Source organism: Equus quagga, chromosome 4 (genome assembly GCF_021613505.1).
Source record: "Equus quagga isolate Etosha38 chromosome 4, UCLA_HA_Equagga_1.0, whole genome shotgun sequence".
In the NCBI taxonomy this organism is placed as follows: Eukaryota; Metazoa; Chordata; class Mammalia; order Perissodactyla; family Equidae; genus Equus; species Equus quagga.
In genome coordinates this window covers 27876659-27902379 of record NC_060270.1, presented here as the reverse complement: position 1 = coordinate 27902379, position 25721 = coordinate 27876659, and the positions used below count along the sequence as shown (strand labels likewise).

The window sequence follows — 25721 nt, the reverse complement described above, 5'->3', positions numbered from 1 at the left end:
CAGGGGGATTTGGGGAGAAAAAGCAGAAACAAAAAATACAAGTCTTGCTATTTAATTACTTATTGCAATTAAAAATAAAACAAACACTATGGCGGCAAAAGTCTTGCTGATGCAAGCTTCAGACTGAAATTCAGGCATCTGCATGTTCCTAATACATTCGGCACGTAAGCCAAGGACTGAAGGAAAGAACTAGTTTGCCTCTGATTACATCTGATTGTCATCAGTGATGACAATAAACAAGGCACAAAGACCAAATGATACTTGTGGGAAGCTCTAAAAAGGGCCTGGGAAACGTTTTCAGTTGAGGATACAAGAGAGAAAAAACCAACTCCGAGTCACATAGATAAAAGGCAAACTGACTTAACCCAGTGATCAGAGCAGCGTGAATTAAAATGACAAAGAGATGTCACTTTCCACCTATTAGATTGGCAGATGTTGGAAAGCTGGATAATGCCAAGTGTTGTGGCGCTGTGGGTTATAGGACACCTCATGAATTGCTGGTGGAAAGGGGACACTGGTGCAGCCATTCTGGAGAGAATCAGGATTTAGTCAAATCTTATATATCCTATGACCCAGCAATTTCTTTCCTGGTATGCCTCAAAGAAAACCTCATACATGTCTATAATGAGGCATGTAAAAGAATATTCATCGCAGTACTATTTGTGGAGTTGGAAGCAATCTGAGTCCGTCACTGGAGTAACTGAAAGATAAATTATGGTGTCCGCACACCTTGAAGTGCTATGCAGTGCTCAGAGGCAAGAAATCAGTTGTATGCATAATGACGTGCATGGTCTTAGAAATACGGTGCTGAGTTTAAAAAGCAAAAAACCAAATAAGATATAAGTACAACATGAAATAAGATATAAATCACACTACCATTTATGTAATTTAAGACATATATATATATATATTAAACAACAAAATATATTTTATAAGAACACAAACAAAAAGATCTACATTAAATATATTAGGATGTTTACCCACGTAGGGGACAGAGAGAGGAATGAGAGATGGAAGTGGGATAAAAGGGAATATATAAATAAAATAAGAGGGGGACTTGTGTGCATCTGTGATGACAATATTTCATGAATTGGAAAAGGCAAGGAACAAGGTGTCTCCTAGAACATCCAGAAAGGAGTGCAGCCCTGCTAACACTTGGATTCTAGCCCTTTAAGACATTTTGGACTACTGACCTCTGGAACTGTAAGACAATAAATTTATGTTGTTTTAAGCCAATAAGTTTGTGGTAATTTCTTATACCAGCAATAGGAAACTCATATAATAACTATAATGAATATGTTAAAGGAACTAGCAGAAAAGGTACAACATACATAAAAAGATGGGGAATTTCAGCAAAGAGGTGGAAGCTATTCAAAATAGTCAAATGGACACAACCAGAGGCACTCATAACTAGAATATACAACTATGGACTGGGGGGCTTTGGGGAGAAGAAGGAGGAAAAAAAAAAAAGAAGATTGGCAACAGTTGTTAACGCAGGTGCCAATCTTTAAAAAAAAAAAAAGGAAAAACTACCTCAAAAAAAAAAAAAAAGTCAAATGGAAATGCCAGATGTGAAAAACACTATATCAGAAATGAAAAATTACTTTGACAGTCTTATCATCAGCATGGACACAGGAGAAGGAAAAAATTGGTGAACTTAAAGATAGGTAAGAAATTCTGTAAACTGAAATACAAAGAGAAGACAGAGTAAAAATGCAAAACATACATTCAAGAGCTCTGGAACAATGTCAGATGGTCTGACATATATGTCACTGGAGCCCCAAAAGAAGACAAAAGAGGGAATATGGGGCGGAAGAAATACTTGAAGAGACAGAGAATCTTCCACAGTTAATAAAAGACAAAAACAAACTAATAAGGACTAACCACAGAGTCAACAAGTTGAGAAAACTGGAAGAAAGATTAACACAAAAACATGCTTACCAGGCACATCATAGACAAACTGCTGAAAATTAAAGATATAGGGAAAATCTTAAAGCAAACCAGAAAAAAGAAAGACAGAGACAATAAATACAGAGGAACAAAGATAGAAGTGACAATAGGGGCAGGCCCCATGGCCGAGTGGTTAAGTTCATGCACTCTGCTTCAGCAGCCCAGGGTTTCGCTGGTTCGGATCCTGGGCGCAGACAGGGCACTGCTCATCAAGCCATGCTGAGGCGGCACCCCGTATGCCAAAACTAGAAGGACCCACAACTAAAAATACACAACTATGTACCAGGGGGCTTTGGGGAGAAAAAGGAAAAATAAAATCTTTAAAAAAAAAAGTGACAATAAACTTATTGTCATTAGGAACTATGCAGCCCAGAAACAGTGAAGTGGTATCTTTATTATAATAAACAAAAAAATCTGTCAACCAAAAATTACTTACCTAGTGATAATATTGATATTTTTAAAAAAATCTAATCTTAAATCTGCCAACTTACTATTTGTTTTCTTCTTATTCCATATGTTCTTTGTTGTTGTTTTTCTCCTTTTCCTGTCTTCTTTTTTTTTTTTAAAGATTGGCACCTGAGCCAACATCTGTTGCCAATGTTCTTTTTTTTTTCCTTCTCTTCCCCAAAGCCCCCCAGTACATAGTTGTATATTCTGGTTGTAAGTCCCTCTGGTTGTGCTATGTGGGACGTGGCCTCAGCATGGCCTGACGAGCGGTGCCATGTCTGCGCCCAGGATCCGAACTGGCGAAACCCTGGGCCGCCAAAGCAGAGTGCACAAACTTAACCATCGGCCATGGGGCCGGCCCCTCCTGTCTTCTGTTAGATGGAGTACTTTTTATGATTCCTTTTCATTGGTTTATTATACAGAAAAGTATATTAACTGTAAATAGTCTAACACTCCAATTAAAATGCAAAGGTGGTCAGATTGTATTTAAAAAGTAAGACCCAACTATTTGCTATCAAAAAAAAAAAAGAAAACCAGCTTCAAGTAGAAAGACATAGATGAGTTATACTAAAAAGATGGGAAAAGATATATCACACTAACAATAATCAGAAGACTCAACATCATTTTGACCTCACTTCTCCCCAAATCAATCTACAGATTGATCTCAATCTCAATCAAAATCCCAACAGAGTTAGTTGTTTTTGTTGTTGAAATTGATAAGTTAATTAAAAACTGATATGGAATTGCAAAGAAGTGAGAATAATAAAACAATTTGAAAAAGAAGAACCAAGTTGGAGAAATTACACTACTTGACTTCAAGATCCACTATAAGATCACATTAATCAAGACTGTGGCAGGAGAATGGAGGATAGACATATAGATCAAAGAAAAAGTGGAGTCCTGAAATAGATCCATGCATACATGGTCCTTTGATCCCTGACAAAGGTAGTAAGGTAATTCAATGGGGGGAAGGATACTCTTTTTAACAAATGGTGCTAGTACAACTAGATATCCCTTTGGAAAAAAATGAAATTCCACCCATACCATACCACGTATATAAAAATTAATTTAAAATGAGTCGTAAACCTAAACACAAGAGCTAAAACTCTAAAAATTCTAGAAGAAAACCTACGCCAAAATCTCTGTGAACTTCAGTTAGGTAAAGTCTTCTTAGGACACAAAAAGCATGAACCATGAAAGACAAATTACCAATTAAACTTTATCAAATTTAAAAATATTTGCTCTTCAAAAGGAACTGTTAAGACAATGAGAAGGTAAACCACAGAATGGGAGGTAAATATTTGCAACATATCTGATGAAAATCTTATATTCTAAATATATAGAGGATTCTAACAATTTAGTAATAAGAAGACAACTCAATTAAAAAATGGGCCAAAGATTTGAACAGACACTTTAACAAAGAAGATAAATGCATGGCTAATAAGCACTTGAGAAACTACACAACATCATTTGTCATTAGGAAAACACAAATTAAAACCACAATGAGATATTACTTTATACCCACTAGAATGGTTAAAATTAAAAAGACTGACCTTGACAAGCGTTAGCGAGGATGTGGAGCAACAGGGTCTCTCAGACATTGCCAGTGAGAGTGCAAAAGAGTACAGCCACTCTGGAAATAATCTGATGATTTCTTATAAAGTTAAACGCACTCACATTCCATATGACCCACCAATTCTACTCGTAGGTATTTACCCAGGAGAAATAAAAACATATATCCATCAAGACATGCTACACGAATGTTCACAGCTGCGTTATTCTTATTGACCCAAACTGGAAACAACCTTAATATCCACCAAGTGGTGAATAGATGACTATCTATGTGGTGAATATCATAGATTGTGATAAATCCATACAGTGGAATATTATTCAGTAATGAAAAGGAATGAACTACAGATATGCACAAGAACAGATGAATCTCAAAAGCACTATGTTAAGTGAAGGAAGCCAAACACAAAAGACTACATATTGTATCATTCCATTTACATGACATTCTAGAAAAAGCAAAACAATACTGACAGAAAGCAAATCAGTGGTTGCCAGGTGCCAGAGGATGGGCAGGGGACCGACCACAAAGGGCACCAGGGAACGTGTTAGGGTGATAGAAATACTCTGTCTGGGTGTGGTGATAGCTTTCAGAGTTAATACCGTTGTCAAAACTCATGAATTATATCCTTAAAATATGCAAATTTTATTATATGTGAATTATATCTTAATAAAGTTGGTTAAAAAATATATATGAAATAATGCTCCTTGGGGAACAAAAAAGGAAATGACGTAGCGGGAGTTGAAGTGTTGGAGGGTGAGGAGAGTGAAGCAGGGAGAAAATGAGAGAGAATCAAAGAGAGAACCAGAAAGAAAAGACAAAGACATAAGAGATGCAGACAGCAGCCTACAAACAGAGGGGCAAACCCACCAGCAACATGGAGACACAGTCAGAGAAAAACAGAGGGAAAGAAAGGAAAAAAGATTAGAGACTCCCAGAAGATGGGATAAATTACGATAGAATAATATTTGTTACTGTTACATTTTGGGATGTTAACACTAGAAAATAAATGCTGCGTTATAGTTTTACGACTATAGGCTCATACCAACTTGAATTTGTAAGGCTCTCAGAGCTGGAAAGGATCTTACGGGTTATCTAGACAACCTCTGACACAGGCAGGAGTCCTCCCAGCAGCATCCCCAAGGCTTGGAAGATCAGCTCTTCTTCCTAACCCCTGTGGGACTCCCACCCGCTGGGGTCCAGCGTCCAATAGCCGTGACTGAGGGTGAGCTCCGTCTGCCTCCTCTCCCTCCCAGCTTCTATCCTACTTCCTTGTGCAGGGTCACAGGTGTATGTCGGCTTCCTGCCCCACCTGAGATATTTGATGGCTGTGGTCATATGCCCCTTGGAATCTTCTCTCTTCCAAGTTAAATGTTTCCTCTTCCTTTAACTTTCTTCACAAGAGATGGTTCCTTCCAGCATCCCCACCCCTCCCCCTTGGGCTCTGGTTTGTCAGGCCTCCTGGGGAGTGCAGTGCCACCACGTGGCAAACTTGAGAGACTAATCACTGTTTTCGTCTGGGGCACATTGCTTTTATGAATGCAGCCTAAGCTAAGCTTCATTTAAAGCATTTTTCCTCCTCTTGTTGACAAAGTGCTTTTCAAATTGTGAAATATATCAGGTATGTAAAAAGTACTGAATAAAATAACCTCTTAAGAGCCCACTCCTCTGCTTTGGAAATAATATGATGCCACACTTGCTTCAGACTTTACAGCTATAATTGAAACCCCCTAGGCACTCCCTTCACACTCTCTTCCCTGTCTCCCCTGGAGAAACCATTATCACCAACTTGGTGTTTATTTTTCCCATGCATGTCTTTGTATATTTTAGGAAATAATAGATGGCATTTTTTTTTTTTGAGGAAGATTGGCCCTGAGCTAACATCCGCTGCCAATCCTCCTCTTTTTTTGCTGAGGAAGATTGGCCCTGAGCTAACATCTGTGCCCATCCTCCTCTATTTTATATGTGGGACGCCTGCCACAGCATGGCTTGATAAGTGGTGCTAGGTCTGTGCCTGGGATCCGAACCGGCAAACCCCAGGCCACTGATGCAGAGCATGCAAACTTAACCACTACACCACCAGGCCAGCCCCTGGATAACATTGTTTTATATGTCTTAAACTTCATATAAATTGTAACATATTGCATGTTTTTCTATAACAAGTTTTTGAGATTTACCTACTTTGATTCATTTACTGCTATTTAGCAATCTATTGTGTTTTCTACAACGTGTTTATTCACACTCCTGTTGATGGGCATTTAGGCTGTTTCCAATTTTCCATTACAGACAGTGTTGCAGTGAACATTCTTGATCATGGCTCCTTGTGCACGTGTGTAGGAGCTTCTCTAGGGTCAGTAGCTGTGACTAGAACGGTTGGGTCATTGAATGTGTGCATCTTCTCCTTTACCAGACACGGCACATTTACTTTTTTAATCATCTGATTCACGCCAAGCTGTGGTGAGCTAACTTTGTCGTATTAATGCCTATCAAGTGAGGTCTCCCCCAATGTGTTCTGTTTCTAAAAGGCCAACATTGTACTCTTGGAATGTCTCCTACATGCAAGACCCTGTGCTGGGCACTGTGGGCATACAGAAAAATGGCAGATCCTTTGCCTTCAAGGGACTTACAAATATATGAAGGCAAAGCGAGGGCAGGACTGGGTCTGTAGATGGAGCATCCTCATTGAGGCTTGTAATTATTCATGAAAAGCCATGATGAAACGCACGTCCCCCTACTTGGGAAGGGAAGCAGAAAAGGGCAACATGATGACCACGTGCTGGACGCCTGACGGCACCTCGCCCTCCAGGATTACCTCCTTCAATTTCATAACCGTTTCTACTTGTGTACTGCTTCAGCGTTTACAAAGTGCTTGCACACACATTCCCTAACTGCTCCTTATAATATACTCCCTGGGAGGCTGAGAGGACACCCATCGTCTTCGCACTGCAGGGACAAAGGAGCTGAGGCACGGAGGGGGATGTGACTTGTACCACATCATGAGGCCAGGAATGGCAGAGCCCAAGCCAGAACTCAGGCCTCCTGACTCCAAATCAGTGTCTTCCCCAAAATCTCACTGACTCCTCATAGCTGGAAAATCCTCTGGGGGCTCTCTTTCTGTCCTTACATCAGGCTGAAAGATAGAAATCTTATCAACAAAAATTTAAGATATTAAATCAGGGCCCTTGACCTCCATGGCTGGCAAAACGCCCTTGTCAGCTTCTAGGGTCTCCCTCCGGCCCTCCTCTCCAGGCTGGGGTACTTACAAGCCCCGCGGGAAAGAACGATTCCATCTGGGGTTGGAAGCATCTATTTTGCAGAAAACACAGTCTTTATAAAACCAGGGTTCAGACAACTGGAACTACTCACTGGTCCTCAAATGCATCTCCCCTTTACTCTACTGAACCTTTGCTCAATTTCCTCTCCTGAGTGCTCTCACCTCCATTTCTGCTTATCAAGATGCTACTCAGACTCAGAATATTGAAGAACATATTGTTCTTCATCACAGTATTGAAGAACAAAGTCAGAGGACGGACACTATCCAACTTGGAGACCTCCTATAAAGCTACAGTAGGGCCCAGCCTCGTGGCCCAGCAGTTAAGTTCAGACATTCCACTTCGGCAGCCCAGGGTGTGTCGGTTTGGATCCCGGGTGTGGACCTACGCACTGCTTGTCAAGCCATGCTGTGGCAAGCACCCCACATATAAAAAAAGTAGAGGAAGACAGGCACAGATGTTAGCTCAGGGACAGTCTTCCTCAGCAAAAAAGAGGAGGATTGACAGCAGATGTTAGCTCAGGGCTAATCTTCCTCAAAAAAAGAAAAAATCTATGGTAATCAAGACAGTGTAGTATTGGTGAAAGAATAGACACACAAATCAATGGAACAAGATGTAGAGCCCAGAAATATACCCACACCTAAGTCTTTAATCCATTTCAAATTAATTTTTGTGTATGATGTAATACAACGGTCTGATTTCATTCTTTTGCATGTGGATATCCAGTTTTCCCAACACAATTTATTGAAGAGACTATCCTTTCCCCATTGTGTATTCTTGGTGCCCTTGTCAAAGATTAGTTGACTTCAAACGCGTGGGTTTATTACTGGGCTCTCTACTCTGTTCCATTGGCCTATGTGTCTATTTTTATGTGAAAACCATATTGTGCTGATACTGTAGCTTTGTAGTATAGTTTGAAATCAGGCAGTGTGATGCCTCTAGCTTTATTCTTTCTCAAGATTGCTTTGGCAATCCAGCAATCCCACTTCTGGTTAATACACCCAAAGGAAATGAAATCAGTACGTCAAAGTGATATCTACACACCCATGTTCACTGCAGCATTACTCACAACAACCAAGATGTGGAAACAACCTCAGTGTCCGCTGATAGATGAATGGATAAAAGAAATGTGGTATGTACACAATAGAACATTATTCAGCATAAAAAAGAAGGAAATCCTGCTATTTGTGATAACATGAATGAACTTTGAGGACATTATGCTAAATGAAATAAGCCAAACACAGAAAGATGAATACTGTCTGATCTCGTTTCTATGTGGAATTGAAAAAAGTAGAGAGTAGAATGGTTGCCATGGGCTGGGGGTGGGGGAAATAAGGGGATGTTGGTCGAAGGGAACAAACTTCCAGTTATAAGTCATGGGGGTCTAAGGTATAGCATGGTGATTATAGTTAATAATACTGTATTATATGCCTGAAATTTGCTAAGAGAGTAGATATTCGGTGTTCTCACCAAACACACACACACCAAAGGTAACTATGTGAGATTATGGATGTGTTAATTAACTTGATTGTGGTAATCATTTCACAATGTATACATATATTAAATCATCACATTGTATACCCTAAAAAATCATGTTGTACTACCTAAATATATACAATATTTATTTGTCAATCATACCTTAATAAAGCCGCAAAAAACAAAAAATGGAAACAAGTGCCCTTTGCTGTAAAGTGGACATAGTGCCCAGCTCGGGGGATTGTTATGAGGATTAAATAAGATAACACATGGACAACATCTGTTTAGCACCTGGCACACAGCAAGCGCTTAACAAACATTCTGATTGACACCTCTATCATCAGGGCAGGAGACTAGGTTGGGGAGGGTGTTGTATGTCTAGGGTTTTTACATTATTCTCAGTTAGAAAAGGCTGAGATCCTGATCATCCCCATTTTTGTTGTTAGGCAAGGTTCGGGGAGGTTACCCCAACAGGAGAGGGGGCTTTGTGTTCCCCCATAGCGAATGCCTCTCATCCAGAAGCACATTGTCACCAACCCCGAAGGCTCTAGCACTTCCCCTGGGATAGGGGCCTGATCAATCTGAGAACTAACAGGGAACAGAGGGAGCCCCTCTCCTCCGAAACAGGGTGACTCAGACACAGTAGGACGACACTCATGTCCCTCCCACCAGCGGGAAGAGAAATACATTGTCAGTGACAACCTTCTCCTTGAAAAGGTCCATGACCAAAGATAAAGGTTTCTGAGGCTGGAAAAAATGATTCGGTTAGCGCTTACCATGACCCACCCACAGAGAGACGCACGTCCTGTTTCGAGCAGGAAAGGGGTGGGGAAACAGGAGAGAGGGGTCCATTTTCCCCTAGCAACTGCACCAAATCTAAGCATTCTCTGCAGGTTTAATTGCCACGTAAACTTCAACTTGATAAATGGGTTTTAAAAATAATAACTGTGGCCAGAATGAGAGTTTTGAAAAGCAGCACCCAGCAAGTTGTAAGACTATGTTAAGTGGTTCAAGGTGACTAAAAGGGGCCTGGGACGAGGACCAGGGAGCCCTGTTCTCAGGGAAGAAAGTTGCAAGGAAATCAGGTCTGGTCAACATGCTGACATAATGTGTGTGGGCATCTATTTGAGTTAATCACTTCACCATCAAACAAGCCTCTCATACTAACAGATCTTGGAAGAAAATGAAAAATTCAATCAACTTTAATACAAAGCGAAAAAAAAAGAAAGAAGTGGGGCCGGCCAGGTGGCATAGCCGTTAAGTTCGCACATTCCACTTTGGCGGCCCGGGGTTCGCTGGTTGGGATCCCGGGTGCGGACATGGCACTGCTCAGCAAGCTATGCTGTGGTAGGTGTCCCGTGTATAAAGTAGAGGAAGATGGGCATGGATGTTAGCTCAGGGCCAGTCTTCCTCAGCAAAAAGAGGAGGATTGGTGGCAGATGTTAGCTCAGGGCTAATCTTCCTCAAAAAAAAAAAAAAAAGAAAAAAGAAAAGAAAAGAAAAGAAAGAAGGAAATTCACCCTAGAGTCTGTCTCCTCCAAATTCACTTCATTTTCTGGATCCCTAACAAATAATCTTTCTCAGTTAAGCTTACAACATATAGATATGCCTTTATATTCTGCTTTTGCTCACTTAACACTGATTAACATTCTCTACTGGGAGGCAAAACGAACAATTTTAAAATTCAGTAATGCAAAAGTAGAAACACTTCAGTAATTAAAACAAAGTACATACAGCAATCTCTTTCAAAGTCCTTTTGGCCTTGTCACCCGCTCCCTCCCTCCCACCCTTGCCCTGCAAACATCTCCCACCCACCTGCTTTTAGATGGGAAATCATTATTTAAGGAGTATTTTCAAATGAGGCATCTCATTTAATCATCACAACCACCACGTGAGAAATGTAGTTTAGTCTCTCATCTAACTGATGAGAGAACAAAGGCTCAGGGAGTTCAATAACTTTCCCAGAGTCACCCAGGCGCTGGGTGTGGAGCTCTGGGGCCTGGTGCTCTGCCTTCTACCATCACGTCCTATTGTTCTGTGGTCCCAGGTGATGCGGTCGCTGCACGCCTGAGAGAAGGGATGCAGGTGCTTGCCCCATGGTATGTGTGGCTTAGGGTGGCATCTTTCTGCCACCGATAGAGGTTTTGATGAGGGCCTGGGATGGCTGAAGGGGAGGTGTGAGACAGCAAGACAAGAGTTCTGAGAGGCAGAGCCGAGCCCAGGGTGAGGCAAGTGAGACGACGAAGGTGCAAAATTTAAGGAGGTGCTCGCTCTCAGGTGCTGGCCCTGTGCTTGGGCGCCACTGAACATAGCAGCTGGGGTCACAAAGGTAAACTTTGAAACTCCCTTTTCCAGACATAGTCCTAAGAAAGGGGTCATTTTTTGGTTACGTCTATTTTGGTGCAGAAGTGATTTGGCAGAGTGGTGACACCTGTTGAGTATTTTCTGGGACCTGTCTGGTTGGGGTGATGAAACCAGAAAGCCACGAAGCCTTGCTGGCAGGAGCACGAATGGTGGTGGCTGGAGAGAAGTCTGTGCGGGAGCTGACCTCCAGCACATCTCAGCTACTCGGGGGATTCCTGGAAATACGTGGGTGTGGGGGGAGACATCTGGCCAGTGGGCTGAGATCCAGAATCAGGTGGGTGTGGGTGACAAAATAAAAATGCGACTTTTACATTAATGTGACCTTTTTTGTAGCCACAGAATAGGGCTTGAGGACATTTTGGCAATAGAAGAAATCCTGCCTATATCCACCAGCAAGGAAAATACATAAAAATCTCTGGAATATTTTGTCCTATTCCCTGACACTCTAAAGATGATCTTCAAGGTCAAGAGGAGCTGAATTAAGAGCCTGTTCTCACGGCTTACTGCCCTTCTGGCACAATCTGGCTTCTCAAAGGTGGTAAAACATGCTGTGGAAAGCACTCTCTTGAGAGAAAAACGTTGGTTCTTGAGAGAGAAACAGAGAAGAAACATGAAAGAACCACCCCTGAAAGGTCCTTTCTTCAGGAGTAAATTAAAAAAAAAATATATATATATATATATAAAGAAATGCCGTTAAATGGTTATTGTGTTTCAAAACGTTGACTTGTTACATCCAAGGATCCTCCCTGTGTTCCAGAAAAACAATTTCCTCTAAGACGGGTAGCCAAGGCTTAATTCAATTCAGTGATGAGGTTCAGAAGCTGGGTTGATTGGAGGGGTATTCCCTAATGCACCCATCATACACCTGTGTCCAGGTTTGTCAGCGGACACACGTCTAGAATGAATGGCCATGGTTCCTGTCCTCAGGATGCTCATACTCTAGCTGTAGAGAGCGCTAGTGAGTGAGCTCAGCTGAGTGAGTAAATTCAACATGTACATTAAACCCTTCGGTTCTACCATTGTGTTCGACAGCATCAGCATGACTCATAGCCCCCAAGGATGCCCAGCTTGGACAGTCTGTCATGGGAGACCCCTAGGTCATTTTACACTTGGGTAACAGATTGCACTATTCCTCCCAAAGGGAAGAGGGGGCTGCACTGTGCCACACCTGTGGACCTGCCAGGCTACCTTGGGCCTTATGTGGAACCATTTCCTACCTGCTCTCTACTGAAGACACGAGAGGCTGCACTTCTGGGGACACACGGAGCACTGGTGGTGCATTACCAGCCCTTGCTGAGCTCTGCCATTTGGTCTGGATGAAGAAAAGCTTGCGGTGCTGCGGAGGCAGGCCGTTGACCTCTTCGCCCATCCCAAAGGCCCAAGTTAGACGGCTCATGGATGTGAGACAGGCACTGCTCCGTGACTGAGGGACTGTCGACAGGGCTCAGAGGGAACGCTTGCTTCTGTTTGCCTTTTGTTTTGTTTTCGTTTTGAGGCCTTTGCCTAGCCTGAAACTTTTCAGCCCTGGCAGAGTGTTCTTTTCACCTCTGCGTCTTTTGCTGAGAAAGGCAAATAGCTCTCCGATGAGAAGAGACAGCTGGGTGGAGTGCGGGGACACCGCCTGGGGAGTGAGCAGGTGGGGGGTTCCAGTCCCCTCTCAGCAAGGTGTTAACCTCCCTAAACCTCAGTGTTCTTATCTGCATGCGGAACCAGCTCTCTGGCTTCCAGCTGAAAATAGGTTGTGACTAGAAAACTAAAGTTGGTAGAATTGCCTTTTGGAAGCCATCCTCCCTTTTTACACAGAAAACCAAGCCTCTGTGAGAAAATCCTGGCCAAGAAGAACAGAAGGGAGAGAGAACCGGCAAGCCAGCCTGGGGAACACCCTGGGAGCCCTGGCCCAAGATGGCTCTTACCGGAGGCCTCAGCCTCCCATATCTGCAGAGAATAACAAGCCAATTAAAAATGGGTGTGGGCAGCGCTTTACAGTTCACACACATATTAGCTCATGTGCTCTCCAGATTGCACAGGCTTTTCTTGCTCCCAGAAGTTTCATCTCTTGTGGAAAGTATTTCTCCCTGGATTAGGTCTTTCCCGGCCCTGCCACCAGGCAGCTCCTCAGATCCCAAGACACTCAACTTCCTGCAGAGCACAGCATCCTCTCCACAACAGATCGGCCGGGACAAGAGAAAGGACTATGAAGATGGGCCCCCGCCCTCATGGGCCCACATCTCACCGTCCAGCCCAGCGCCGCCTCTCCTTCGAAACCTTGGGCCTCCCTGGAACTTGGCGGACTCAGCCTCCTCGTCTGCCCCGAGCAGCGCCTTCCCACCTGGGACGAGGGCGGGCCGGGACTGCCACCTCTGATCAGGGCCAGTTGGCCGGCCTTCCACAGTGCAATTAAGCAGAAGCTGGAGCTTTCCCTTCCGCTGCACTTTGCCTGACGTTGGAGAAGAGCGACCTCTAGTGTTAGTTCTTGGAAGAGACGCAGCGGCTTCCTCCGGCCGGGTGACCGCAGGAGTCTGTCCTGTTGGGAGTGAGACTGGCGGAGCTTTACTGGGTGTGGCAGGGAGAAGTGGGGAGGCCGGACGAGGGGACTCCCGGGCTCCGGGAAGCCCGACCGTGCATACTTGGCCTCTCAGGCCTGTTTATGGACCGAATACATCTGTCCTTGATCCTCCTCTCTTGTAACACCCAAGACTCAGCCCATCCCTCACCCCTGACTCACCTGGACGCAGCAAGCTCACCTGCCTCTGTGACTGGAAAAGGGGGAGGTGGGAAAGGTCTCAAGCAGTGTGTCTGGGTATGAACGAGGGCACCTGGTTGTCCACTGAAAGCTCCAACCCTTGGTTGGCCTCCGTCCGTGCCTCCTTGGGTGGCCTCCATCTGTGCCTCCGTGGTCCTGCAATGGCACATGGGTCAGTCCTGTCTTCAGCAGGGGCGGGGGTGTGTGTCGGGGGCGGGGTTGGGGGGAGGAGCTAGCAGTGAGCATGCAGATTTGGGGCGGCAAGCCCTGCGAGGCAGCGGAACTGCCTGCTGACTGGCTTTTCAGGACCCCACCATCTTCATCAGCGCCGCTCCATTCATCGAGATGGACAATCCACATTTTTTCCAGTTTTCAACAAAGTGCTACACAATTCTGATTAAATCCTCCCTCCCCTTTCCCTTCTAAACAGATTCCCTTGCTTAAGCCCATCCTAAAAGGAATTTTAAGGCTGCCACCGGCCGCGGGACAGGGCACCCATGGGGCTTAGGAGGCGGAGCTTTGGAAGACGAAGCGGTATGGGAGGTCAGCGCTACACCCTCTCCCTTCTCGGTCTCCGAGATACCTTTGGGACCTTTTTGTTGCCGTCGTTTCCTAGGAATCATAATCTATCTTCAGCTCTATGTGACTTTACTGAGATTAATGAGACCCCAAGCTGCTGCGCCTGCAAGGTCAAATTGAGTATTATTTGTGTTTAATTTTTGCCAGGTGTATTTCCAGTTATGGGTAGAGCGACCATCTATCCCGGTTTGCCTGGAACAGGCCTGATTTACATCTGTCACCCTGGCATCATTATTTACAGTATCCCTTTCACTCTGAAAAGGGTCCCATTTAGATGGTAAATTACGCTGTCACCCCAATCACACATAATCCATCTAAGAACACGTGGAGGCACTAGGATTTAGAGGATGTGAGAGATACTGTTACCAGGAATTTGAGATTTAAATGGTTTTTATAATCTAGGCATAATTAGTTCTAAACTTCCTGGCAGCTGGAACAAAAGAAAAATATTAAGGATTAGGAAGCTGATTGTCTTGTAAAATGAGGCCTGCTACATCTTCCGCAGGGACATACTTATCAGGCACTAAATTTTAGGAGGAATTTTTCACATAAATTGTTATGTAAGGGACACTGAGTAGCAAAAGGGACTGTATCTTCAGTGGTAGTTTTTGCAGAATTTTCTATGTGGCCATTTTTTATATTGGTCTTAAAAAAATCACTGTGCTTTTCCAATTCTCTCTGAGAAATGGGGAGGGAATAAAAATTATTTCACAGGGGATTAACTGAGATAATATTGTGCAAGTGCCAAGTAAACTATGAATATCAAAATATTGTCATTTTCACTCTACTTATCTTATCCAAAACCCTCCTTTTATTGATGGGGAAGCCAAGGCCCAGAGAGAGAGAAGTGATGTGGCTAGTTAGTGGCAAAACTGGGGTTAAGACTCCTGTTTAACTCAATGCTAATAAAACCTTACAGAATTGTTCACCAAGACATTTTGAGATTCTATCAGGCCACCAATGGAGGCTGGGGGCAGGGGGTGGGAAGACAATGCGGAAAGGAATTCAGTGTCCTTGGACAGCACCGGGTGGCCCAGACGCAGAGGCTGGAAATGGTGTTTTAAGTCATCATCATAAAAGGATGTTATTAACATGATTTTCTTTTAGCAAAATAAAAAGCTTCTCATGGTGTTTGTTTGAGTCACTCCTGGCTGAAAAGAACAAGGCACCTATTTTTCACAAGTTAAGAAAAACTTTCCAGGGACACAGTCCTTTGGGGCTACTTTCATCAGTGGGTTTTCCAGCATTATAGCACAACCTTCCTCTTAACTTCTCCTTCTGCAGGCCAGTGAGTCTCAAAATATGGTCTCTAGACCAGCAACATCAGCATCACCCAGAAACTTATTAGAAACACAGTAGCCAAGACTTGGAAGCAACCAAAATGCCCATCAATGGATGAATGGATAAAGAAGATGTGGTATTCACAAATAGAAGGATCTGCAACTAAGATATACAACTATGTATGGGGGGGGGGGGGGGGGGGGAAAAAAAAAAAAAAAAAAAGAAGATGTGGTATATGTGTATACACACACACACACACACACACACACACACAACGGAATACTACACAGCCATAAAAAAGACAAAATGGTGCTATTTGCAACAACATGGATGGACCTCGAAGGTATTATAAGCAAAATAAGTCATACAGAGAAAGACAAATACTGTATGATTTCACTCATATGTGGAAGATAAACAAACACATAGATAAGGAGAACAGATTGGTGGTTACCAGAGGGGAATGGGAGAGAGGGCGAAAGGGATAAAGCGGCACATATGTTTAGTGACAGATAAAAACTAGACTGTTGGTGGTGAACTGATACAGTCTATACAGAAGCTGAAATATAATAATGTACACCTGAAATTTACATAATGTTATAAACCAATGTGACCTCAATAAAGCAATTTTTAAAAAGAAATGCAGATTTTCGGGCCTCTCCCCAGACCCACTGAATCAGAAATGGGGGGTCATTCTGTTGTACACTAAGGTTTGAGAACCACTGCTCCAAGCTGTTCTTAGAGCTCTGTCTGGCTTCAAAGAGAGAAGTGGAGCAAACTCATGGCGATTCTCCCCCTTGCTGCTCCCCTACTCCCAGGCAGGCTGTCCTTTCACCATTGCCTTTTCAGGTGTGGCCATCACACCTGGACTTGCTTAAAAGTGAAGCAGCAATTTTGCCTTTGATGGTTTGCAGAGCCAATACCACCTCTGGATAATAAAACTAGGTTTGCCAAGCTCTTCGTATGTGCCAGATTCTAGAGCACTATAATCTGATGGCCCAATTTAGTTTTGCTTTAAAGATAAAACGCTTATCTCTTCAGCCTCTGATATCTATGGCTGATTTCTGGTTGAAATAAAATAAAAAGGATGCCACTTATTTTTGAAGGGTAATCAGGTGTCCAGGAAGTGAAAGCTATGGCCACCCGGAATGCAGAATTCTGTAGAAACTGCTATTCCTTTCTACAAAGAGCTTTTCCCACGTCCAAATGGGTCTCAGCAGGAATCATTTATCTGAGCCTGAAAGAATACTGATTCACTTTTCAAGGCATAAGGAGCCTAATAGACTTATCAATGGGGAAAGAATCTCTCAACCTCCCCACTGAGGGCTTTTTTTGACTTGATGTAAACTAAAAGGGAAATGAAAAGAATTCTGGCTGTGTCGACCTCAAATTGTCCTCTTCAGTGTCTTTCTTCCCAGTGGAGCTTTGTGGATGACTCATGGCACTCTTCAAGCTTTATTTTGTATGCGCCGTGCTGCCAGGAGAGTGGGAATGTATTCTATTCAGGGTGGCAGAGGAGAAGCTGAAGCCTGGGAAGTAAGCACAGGGCACACCGGAGAGCTGACTTCCACTCCTGACTTGACCAGTCAGCACAACCCATCTGGGCTCTGGAGCAAGCTGCCTTGGCCAATAGCAAGGGGAAAATGACTGAAGAACAGCGAAGAGAGTAACAGATGGAGACAAGAGAATCAAGAACAGAAGTATGTCTCCTCTAGAACATTGGTTCTCAGCCTGGAGCTGCACATCAGAATCACCTGGGAAGCTTTCTGACCACCAGGCCATACCTTAGACCATTTAATCAGAGTCTCTGGGCGTGCTACCCAGGCATCAGCCCTTTTTAAAGCTCCCTGGGTGGTTCCAACGTGCAGCCGGGGTTGAGAACCATCTCTCGAGCATCCGCTTCTTCCAGCAACTGTTCTGCCTGCCTTCTCTCAGGAGAACCATGCATCAGGGCACGGGTCCCTTCTCATTTGTCTTAGCTTGTATTTTATTCATTCTTCTGGCCTTTAAGGACTGTCATGTAGAATCAGGGGCATCTTGTGAAGTGAAAATGGAATCTGATCTTCTTTTGCTCAGGACCCCATATTTCCCTTTGGATCCTGTATCTTTATCAAACGTTGCATTGGAGTCCCAGAAGAAATAATTGGTTTTAGTATTCGATAGTGAGATACAAAGTCAGACCTATCATTTGACTTTGAACTTCCTGGTCACTTCTTGTTGAGTGATAAACAAATGAGCCTCTCCAAAATGAGACAATGCTTCATGATAGAAGCTAAAGAAAAGTAGAGTCTCAACAATAGGATAGATTCAATGTTTCACGGGACAAATACCCCTTTCAAATGTATATCACCAGGGCCTACAAACAACCATTTTAAAGTTTGCCAAATTATGACCACAAGATCTACCCTTCTCTCCTCTGCTGGGCATGGTGAGGTCCTGTCTTTTTTACAAGGCCCCTCCTCTCCCACTGACTACAAAGCCATTCCTGGAAGGGGTCTTGGGTTGAACTTGTATGTAAGAGAAAGCCTGTGATTTTGAAGTCTTAAGGACCTTGGGTGTGCTGGTCACCCGCTTTTGCCTAACGAACACTCCCCTCCTTTTTTCTTGCAATGTAGCTCTTCTAAACACTAAAGCCTCTTAAAAATCCTGAAACAGTTTCCCCTACTCCCTCCTCCATCCCCACCCCGCCACACTCACTAACTCCTCATAGTCTTCGCAGGATCTGGAGCCTCATGGACCACGAGGAAAGCAGAAATATACAACAGGTTGTGAACCAAGTAAGCATCAAGGAAGCATATGGTACCCTCTCTTGCCCCTCTCCTTTGCCCCCTGCTGCCTGGGGATGCCTCAGCGAAGCACCATCCTCAAGCTGTTTTCAATTAAAAAATGCTGTGTCATTTCAGGGAGGGCCCACATTTTGTACCCATTAAATGTCTGTCTACTAGCCTTTATGGTACCCTTCTTAACTTTTAACAGCTTTCCATGAAAGTTGGGTTTCCATTTCATCCGTAGGCTAGATGGATTTACTCTGGGCACTCCCCCGGCCAAGGGCCAGGAAGAAAGCCTCTCTTCCCTTCTCACAACAGGTTAAATCTTTAGGATCCCGGCCCTGGCCCAGTTTCCCCAGGAAACGGAGCCTGAGGCAAAGCTTGCATGCTAAGGCTTTACTGAGGAGAGGGGTTGAGTTCCAGGAAAGTAAGAGTGAGGAGAAAAGGGAGGTGAGGAGGCAAAGCAAATACAAGGTGGCTCGGTACCAAACAGTCCCTGGCTTCTTAAGTAAACACAGCTGGTTGCTCAGGGAACCCGCCCTTGAGCCCGGGCCTGGGATAGAAGATGGGAGAAGCAGGAGCTGACTTGGGGGCACGTTCCCAGGATGATGAGTTTAAAACCCTGGCAAGGACCCCAGCAGATGAGGCAAACTCCAGGGTGGCTCCTAGAAGCCTGAGAAAGTGACAGCCAGTGCTGGGTGCCAAAGTGGAAAAGCCTGGGTTGCCCTGGCAGATGGTAGTGAAGGAGTAGAAAGGCTGAGGAAAGTGGGAACACGGGAATGGACAAATAATGTGAGGCCAGAAGATCCACCAGGGGAGTATGTCCCATGGGGGGTTCTGTTAGAGCAGGAAGGTAAGGGAAATATAATTTTTATCTCATTCGTAATACTAGTAATTTTTATTTTCTAAATTTTCTGGAATAAGTTCTCAGCATCAAAGTGAGCAAGTCATCAGGAGCTCCTCATGTGGTGAGTTTTCCTGGATGCAGATTCTGCAAGAGGATGGACCACCTTCAGGGAGCTGACTGTCCCAAACCCAAAGCAATGAAGCCCAGGAGCCGCCAGCTCTTTGCAGAGGAGGTGTGATGTGGCAGGGGGAGGGGACAGGCTCTGATGTCAATTCAACAAACATTTGTGCAGCATCACCTACGTGCCAGGCACTGTGCCAGGCATCGGGGTACAGAGATTAATCTAGTCTGGTCCCTGAGGTCCAGGAGCTCCCGGACCAATAACTAAGAACTAACCGTGGAGGACTCTGCCTGGGTAGAGATCGTCTCTGCCGGCCTCTCTCAGGATTGGGGGTGTTGATATTTACTCACTACTGGGGAGGGTTGCCTTTGAGTTGTTTTCCTAGTAACAGAAGAATCCTCTGATCCGCTGTGCACATCAGTGAGACCAGGGCAGTTCAGGGCCTGAGCTCCTCCCTAAGCCCGCAGGGCCCCTGCCAGCTGTGTGCAAACCAGCAGTTAGAGGGGCTCTGACCCACTGCCCAGGCTGGCAGCCTTCTAGGGAAATGCACGAAGAAAACACGCTTTGGTGTGTGACACACTCTTTCTTGGGTTTCTGTAGGGTTCCTGACACCTTGGAAATGAAGAAGGAGAAACATCTGGCAGCAAATGGCTGAACAAAATGCCACTGGACTGGAAAGGAGATCCTCAGACTCATGGTTGTGTCACCCCAGTGCCCAGCATGCGGCCTGCACGTGATTGGTCCTCGGTTCTGTAGTTGATTGAGGCCAGGTTGTTATTGGACGTATCTGAGATATTTTACTCAGTGCCTTTTTTGTTATTGTTTTAATTATGAAAGTCCTAAATGCTCTGACAACAAATTCAGACGGACAGAGGGGTAAAGCAAAAACTGTCCCCATCCATCCCTGCTCTTTTTTTTTTTTGAGGAAGATTAGCCCTGAGCTAACATCTGCTGCCAATCCTCCTCTTTTTGCTGAGGAAGACTGGCCCTGAGCTCAGATCCATGCCCATCTTCCTCTACTTTATATGTGGGATGCCTACCACAGCATGGCTTGCCAAGTGGTGCTGTGTCTGCACCCGGGATCGAACTGGCAAACCCTAGGCTGCTAAAGCGGAACGTGTGAACTTAACCGCTGCACCACCAGGCTGGCCCCCATCCTTGCTCTTACTAACCAGGGTCAGTAACTCCCTATAACTCAATAATTTCTTGTAATTCCATCTAGAAATTTCTTAGCAAATGTAAGCATAATAGACACACACACAGAGTTGGTCATACTACACATTAGATCCTTAATTTGCTTTTCTCACTTAAAAATATATCTATTGAAGATCTTTCACACCAGCCTATGCTATATAATGGCTGCAAAATATATTTCAGTGCTTGAGGGTGCCATAATTTAGTTACTCATTCACCGTCAGGTGGATGTTTATATGGTTTGCAGGTTTTTTGGTTTTATAGTGTTATAGTGAATGTAATCATGCATAGATCATTGGGCACTTTTACCAGTAAATCTAGATGGCACATCACTAAAAGTGGAACTGCTGGGTCAAATTTTGGAGAACATTGCCAAATTGCTCTCCACCCCAAATTTATTGGAAACAACTAGCGTACGAACCTGTCTGTTTCCCTGCATCTAGTACCGCCCTGGGACCAGGCCTGGGGGGGCTCCTACCATGAGCCCCAAGCCGTAGCCTGCTCCATTCTGGCTCTCCTCTGGCTGTGCCCTTCCCACAGCGCCTGTGCTCTATGGAGTCAAGGGGATGTGCCCACCTAGAGCCTGCGCTCCCCTTCTTGACCGTGCTCTGGGGATTTGGGACCTCACAATTTCCTTCCCAAAGAGCCCTAAGCTTCCCTCTCGGGTCTGCATAGGCCCCTTCCCAGATCCACCTTTCAGAGTGTATATGGTTGGTATAAGGTGGCCAAGGGGTAACCAGATATAAAGTGTAGAGGGGGCTTGGATGTATGAGGTGGGGTATACACACACACACACACACACACACACACACACACACACACACACGGGCATAAGGCAGCTTGAGGTGGAGGATGGAGCTGGGGCGGGAAAAGAAGTGGGAGGGTGGCTACGGACGCTAGCCTGGGAGCTGGATCTGGTGCAGAAATCTGAGGAGTGTGAGGATCCTAAACTTGAACCTGGCCTTCTAGGTTGTGACTGAGATGTCTTTGTTAAGGTAAGAGAAAAGAACATATTTTATTTAACAGTTTGCTTGATTTATAACCTTTAAGTATTTAATTATATGATATGTGGGTATGTATTTGTATTGCTGCTTTAACCCTGCAAATGTTAAGGGCGGGTCATTTCCAAGTTTTTAATCTCTGCCAATCTGTTGGTGAAAATTGTATATGTAGCTGTGATGGGTGTGTCTTTAAGATTAGTAAGGTTGAACACATTTACACATGTTTCTGAGCCATTCACTTTTTTTTCTGTTCACTACCTTTTTATATCCTTTGCTCATTTCTTTCTTTCAAATCTTTGTCTTCTTTATTTGTAAATGTCTTCTTGTGTATTAAGCTAATTAGTTCTTTGTCATATGTATTCTATTCTCTTCCCCTCTTTTTGTCATTATATTTTGATTTTGTTTAGGTTATTTTTTTTTCGTGAGTGTTTAAACATTTCCTGCTTTCAAATTTATCTATCATTTTTCTTTTCTCTTCTCTCTCTCTCTTTAATGGCTGTTGTTTACTTGCTATTTATATGTTTTTCTAAAATCTATCTTACTCTAAGACTTTTTTTTGTCAAAAAACATTTCATTTAGGGGCTGGCCCCGTGGCAGAGCGGTTAAGTTCGCGCACTCCGCTGCAGGCGGCCCAGTGTTTCGTTGGTTCGGATCCTGGGCGCGGACATGGCACTGCTCATCAAACCACGCTGAGGCAGCGTCCCACATGCCACAACTAGAAGGACCCACAACGAAGAATATACAACTATGTACCAGGGGGCTTTGGGGAGGAAAATGAAAAAAATAAAATCTTAAAAAAAAAAAAATTTCATTTACAAAATATATACACTGAATACGATACATTAGGCCCTGTCACCATGGAAACAATGCCAAAGCCAAGGCAGGGAGGGCTAGAGAAAGGTGGTGCCCATGGAAAGGGTGAGGCTCCATCTCCCAGCCACCCTTCCACCCCAGAAGGAACAGCTTCCCTTTAGCCCCTGGGAGAGGGCGTAGGCTCAGAGCCCACAAAGGACTGAAGGCCTGGGGGGTGTGAGGTGGTGGTGGAGACTGGCTGCTATGCAGGCGCTTAGGAAATGGGTGCTTCTGGGGACCGGTGGCAGGAGGAGTGGAGACCCAGCACCCAGTAGGGGAAGCTGGGTGGGTGCAAATGGGAGGGGGAAGCAGCAGACCGCTTGGTGCCCAGGCTCTCCAGGACCCTGAGGTTCTAAAGCTCAGGGCAAGAGGTCAGATCATGTCTGACATCCAGCAAGGGCATCTGTTTGAGCTGGTAGCCCCTCTGCCAGCCACGTGCCACCTTGGGGTCCCCCATGTCAAAGAGCAGCTCCTGCTCAGCCACGTGTAGCTCTTCAGTGGGGTGGTAGCTGCACATGGGGAGCAAGTGATGGTGAAGACGGCCCACCCACTTTTTCTTCTGTACATACATTACCACAGCCACCACCACACCGACCAGGGTGATGAGGAGGAGAGGCCCCAACACATAGCCCACCATGGAGTCACTATTGGCCTGGGTGGCATTGGGCACTGTGGTGTTACTCATGACACTGGCAGCCGGAGGGCTGGGTAGTTGGCATGGGCAGTAGTGTCTCAGGAGGCACCTCCACTGAGCTCCCTCCTGCTGCCGCAGTCTGCCACAAATGCCCTCATTAGGTTCCTGGGCCTAAGATAATTTTTTTTTAAAAAAAGCAAAAAGACAACTAGCTATCCTTTTTTTTTTTTTTTAAGTCCCTAGGAGTGAATAGGATGCACTGTCAGGTTTAATACCAGTGATGAAGCGAAATTATTCAAAGATAAATGTCCAAACTCTCCTGAAAAGTTGAACTGAGAAAACTGATTTATTTTTGGTGAGGAAGATTGGCCCTGAGCTAACATCTGTTGCCAATTTTCCTCTTTTTGCTTGAGCAAGATTGTTGCTGAGCTAACATCTGTGCCAGTCTTCCTCCATTTTTGTATGGGGGATGATGTCACAGCATGACCTGATGAGTAGTGTGTAGGTCTGTGCCTGGCATCCAAACCAGCGAACCCTGGGCCACCGAAGTAGAGAGCACACTTAACCACTACACCACTGGGCTGGCCCCCGGCTATGCTTTTTTCCCCCAGCACATTTTGGACATATACTGCCTCCTGAGCCAGTCAAAGGTCAGCTTCAGAGAGAGGAGAAGGAAGGCAGAACAGAAAAAAATATTTGCAAATATAATGACCAAAATTTTTCCAAATTTGATAAAAACTATAAACTCATGGATCCAGGAAGCTCAATAAACCCCAAACATAAGAAACATGAAGAAAACACCACCAAGGAACATCATAATCAAATTGCTTAAAATCAGTGATAAAGAGAAAACCTTAAAAGCAGCCAAAAGGAAACATGGAGAGGAACAAAGAAAGAGGACAGCAGATTCTCACTGGAAAAAACACAAGCAAGAGAGCAGTGGGGTCACCTCTGGAAAGCAGTGCAAGGAAAAACTCGAACCTGTTAACCAGCATTCCAGAGACAGCACAAGTATCCTTCATAAACAAGGTGAAATAAAGGCTTTTTTGCAGACATACAAAAGCTGAAGGAGTTCATCTCCAGCAGACCTGCACTTCGAGAAAGGTTAAGGGAGGTCCTTCAGGCAGAAGCAAAATGATACCAGATGAAAATATGAATCTACACAGACGAATGAAGAGCAACTACATGGGTAAATATATGAAATATTTTCCTTATTACCTAAATCTCTTTAGAAGACAATTGACTGTTTAAATAAAAAGAACAATGTGGTGGAGGTTTTATAGTAAGTTTAAAAGTTGAATGTAAAGACCAGCAACAGAAAGGTCAGGAGGGGAACAATTAAAGGGGACTACTGTGTGTTCCTAGAGTACACATGCATTAGGTCGCTGGAAGGGAAACTGTGCTAAATCAGAGATTTATACTATAAACCTTAGAGCGGCCTCTTCTTGGGCTTTCAGTTTGCTTTCTGGTAAGCTAGGCACATTCATTTGATGATTACCTATTTTTACCAGGTTAAAAAAGAAGGAAAGTCCTTTTGTAAACAGAAAAACAAAATGTTGTTTTAGCTACCTTCCCACCAACTTGCACCGTCTTCACAGTCATTGATACAGTTCTGAAATTTATAGCTAACTCACAACAAAGTAAAGGCAGTAGGTACTCACTGACATCAGAAACTAAAAATGGGCAACTCACTTGTCTCCAGTTCACTTCTTTCTCTCTCCTTGTCTGTCTTGCTTTTTCTGTCTTCTTTTCCCACCCAGGGGATATAGAATCCTGGTGGGCTGGGAAATTAGTGGCTTCCAGGAGGTGAAGTGTTGGTCCAGGTGTCTGAGTTTGGCTTGCAGGGTTGGAAAGAACCAGGAGGCAGGAACAGCCCACAAGCCCTAAGTGAAGGAGGAAGGTCCCAGGGACCAGACCTGATGGACGAGAACTGCTTACAGGGGCTAAAGGCAGCACAGCCAGACATATCAGGCTGAAGGTTTAATTGTGGTTTGATTTTTCACTCTGCTAAGACCTGGATCCCCTCTGGTATGCCTCCTATCACCACTGATCTCCCCGTGTTGTTAAATTCAGCGGCCCTCCTCAGTCCTCGTGTCGTGACCTGTCAGCAGCATCTGGAGCACTTGACCACTTCTGCCTCTCATGTTCTTTGTTCACCGGGCTTACAAGAGATCACTCTTTCTTGGTTCTTCTCCTACCTCCTGCCTGTTCCTTCTTCGTCTCCTCCGCCAGTTCCTTCTCTCTTCTCTCACTTTTAAATCAGAGGGTCTCAGGGTTCAGATCTAGGAGTACTTCCTTTCTCTGTCCACATTCACTTCATTAGGGATCTAAGCCAGGTTCAAGAAGTTATTTTTTCCACCCCAAGTCTCTTCCCGACTGGATTCCAGACTCCATCTCTTCCTTGGGCTGTGGAAGCATCTCAAAGTTAATATGTTCAAAACTAAACTCTAATCTTCCACTTAAAATCTGCCCTCAAATTCCCCCCATTTCAGTTAACGGAACTACACCCTCCCAGTTACACAGGACAAAATCCTCGCACGGAGTCATCCTTGCCATCTCTCTCTCTCTCCTACCCTTACATCTGATCTGGAAGCAAATCCTGCCGACTTTATCTTCCAAGCATATTCA

The 25721-nt window shown here is 44.4% G+C and overlaps 2 protein-coding genes across 2 annotated transcripts in view; both read right to left on the bottom strand.

The window, feature by feature from the left end:
- Positions 1-13462, bottom strand: part of APOD (apolipoprotein D) — a 51900-nt gene extending 38438 nt beyond the window's left edge. The window contains exon 1 of the mRNA XM_046659293.1: positions 13310-13462. The gene's annotated coding sequence lies outside the window, so the exon portion shown is untranslated. The remainder of the gene's footprint in view (positions 1-13309) is intronic.
- A 9349-nt stretch (positions 13463-22811) lies between these two features.
- LOC124238645 (small integral membrane protein 29-like) lies at positions 22812-23144 on the bottom strand. Its single transcript, XM_046659828.1, has 2 exons — positions 23029-23144; positions 22812-22968 (listed from the first exon to the last, which is right to left on the bottom strand). Exons 1-2 carry the CDS (start codon positions 23142-23144, stop codon positions 22812-22814), a joined length of 273 nt encoding a protein of 90 aa, XP_046515784.1.
- Between the last annotated feature and the right edge of the window lie 2577 nt (positions 23145-25721).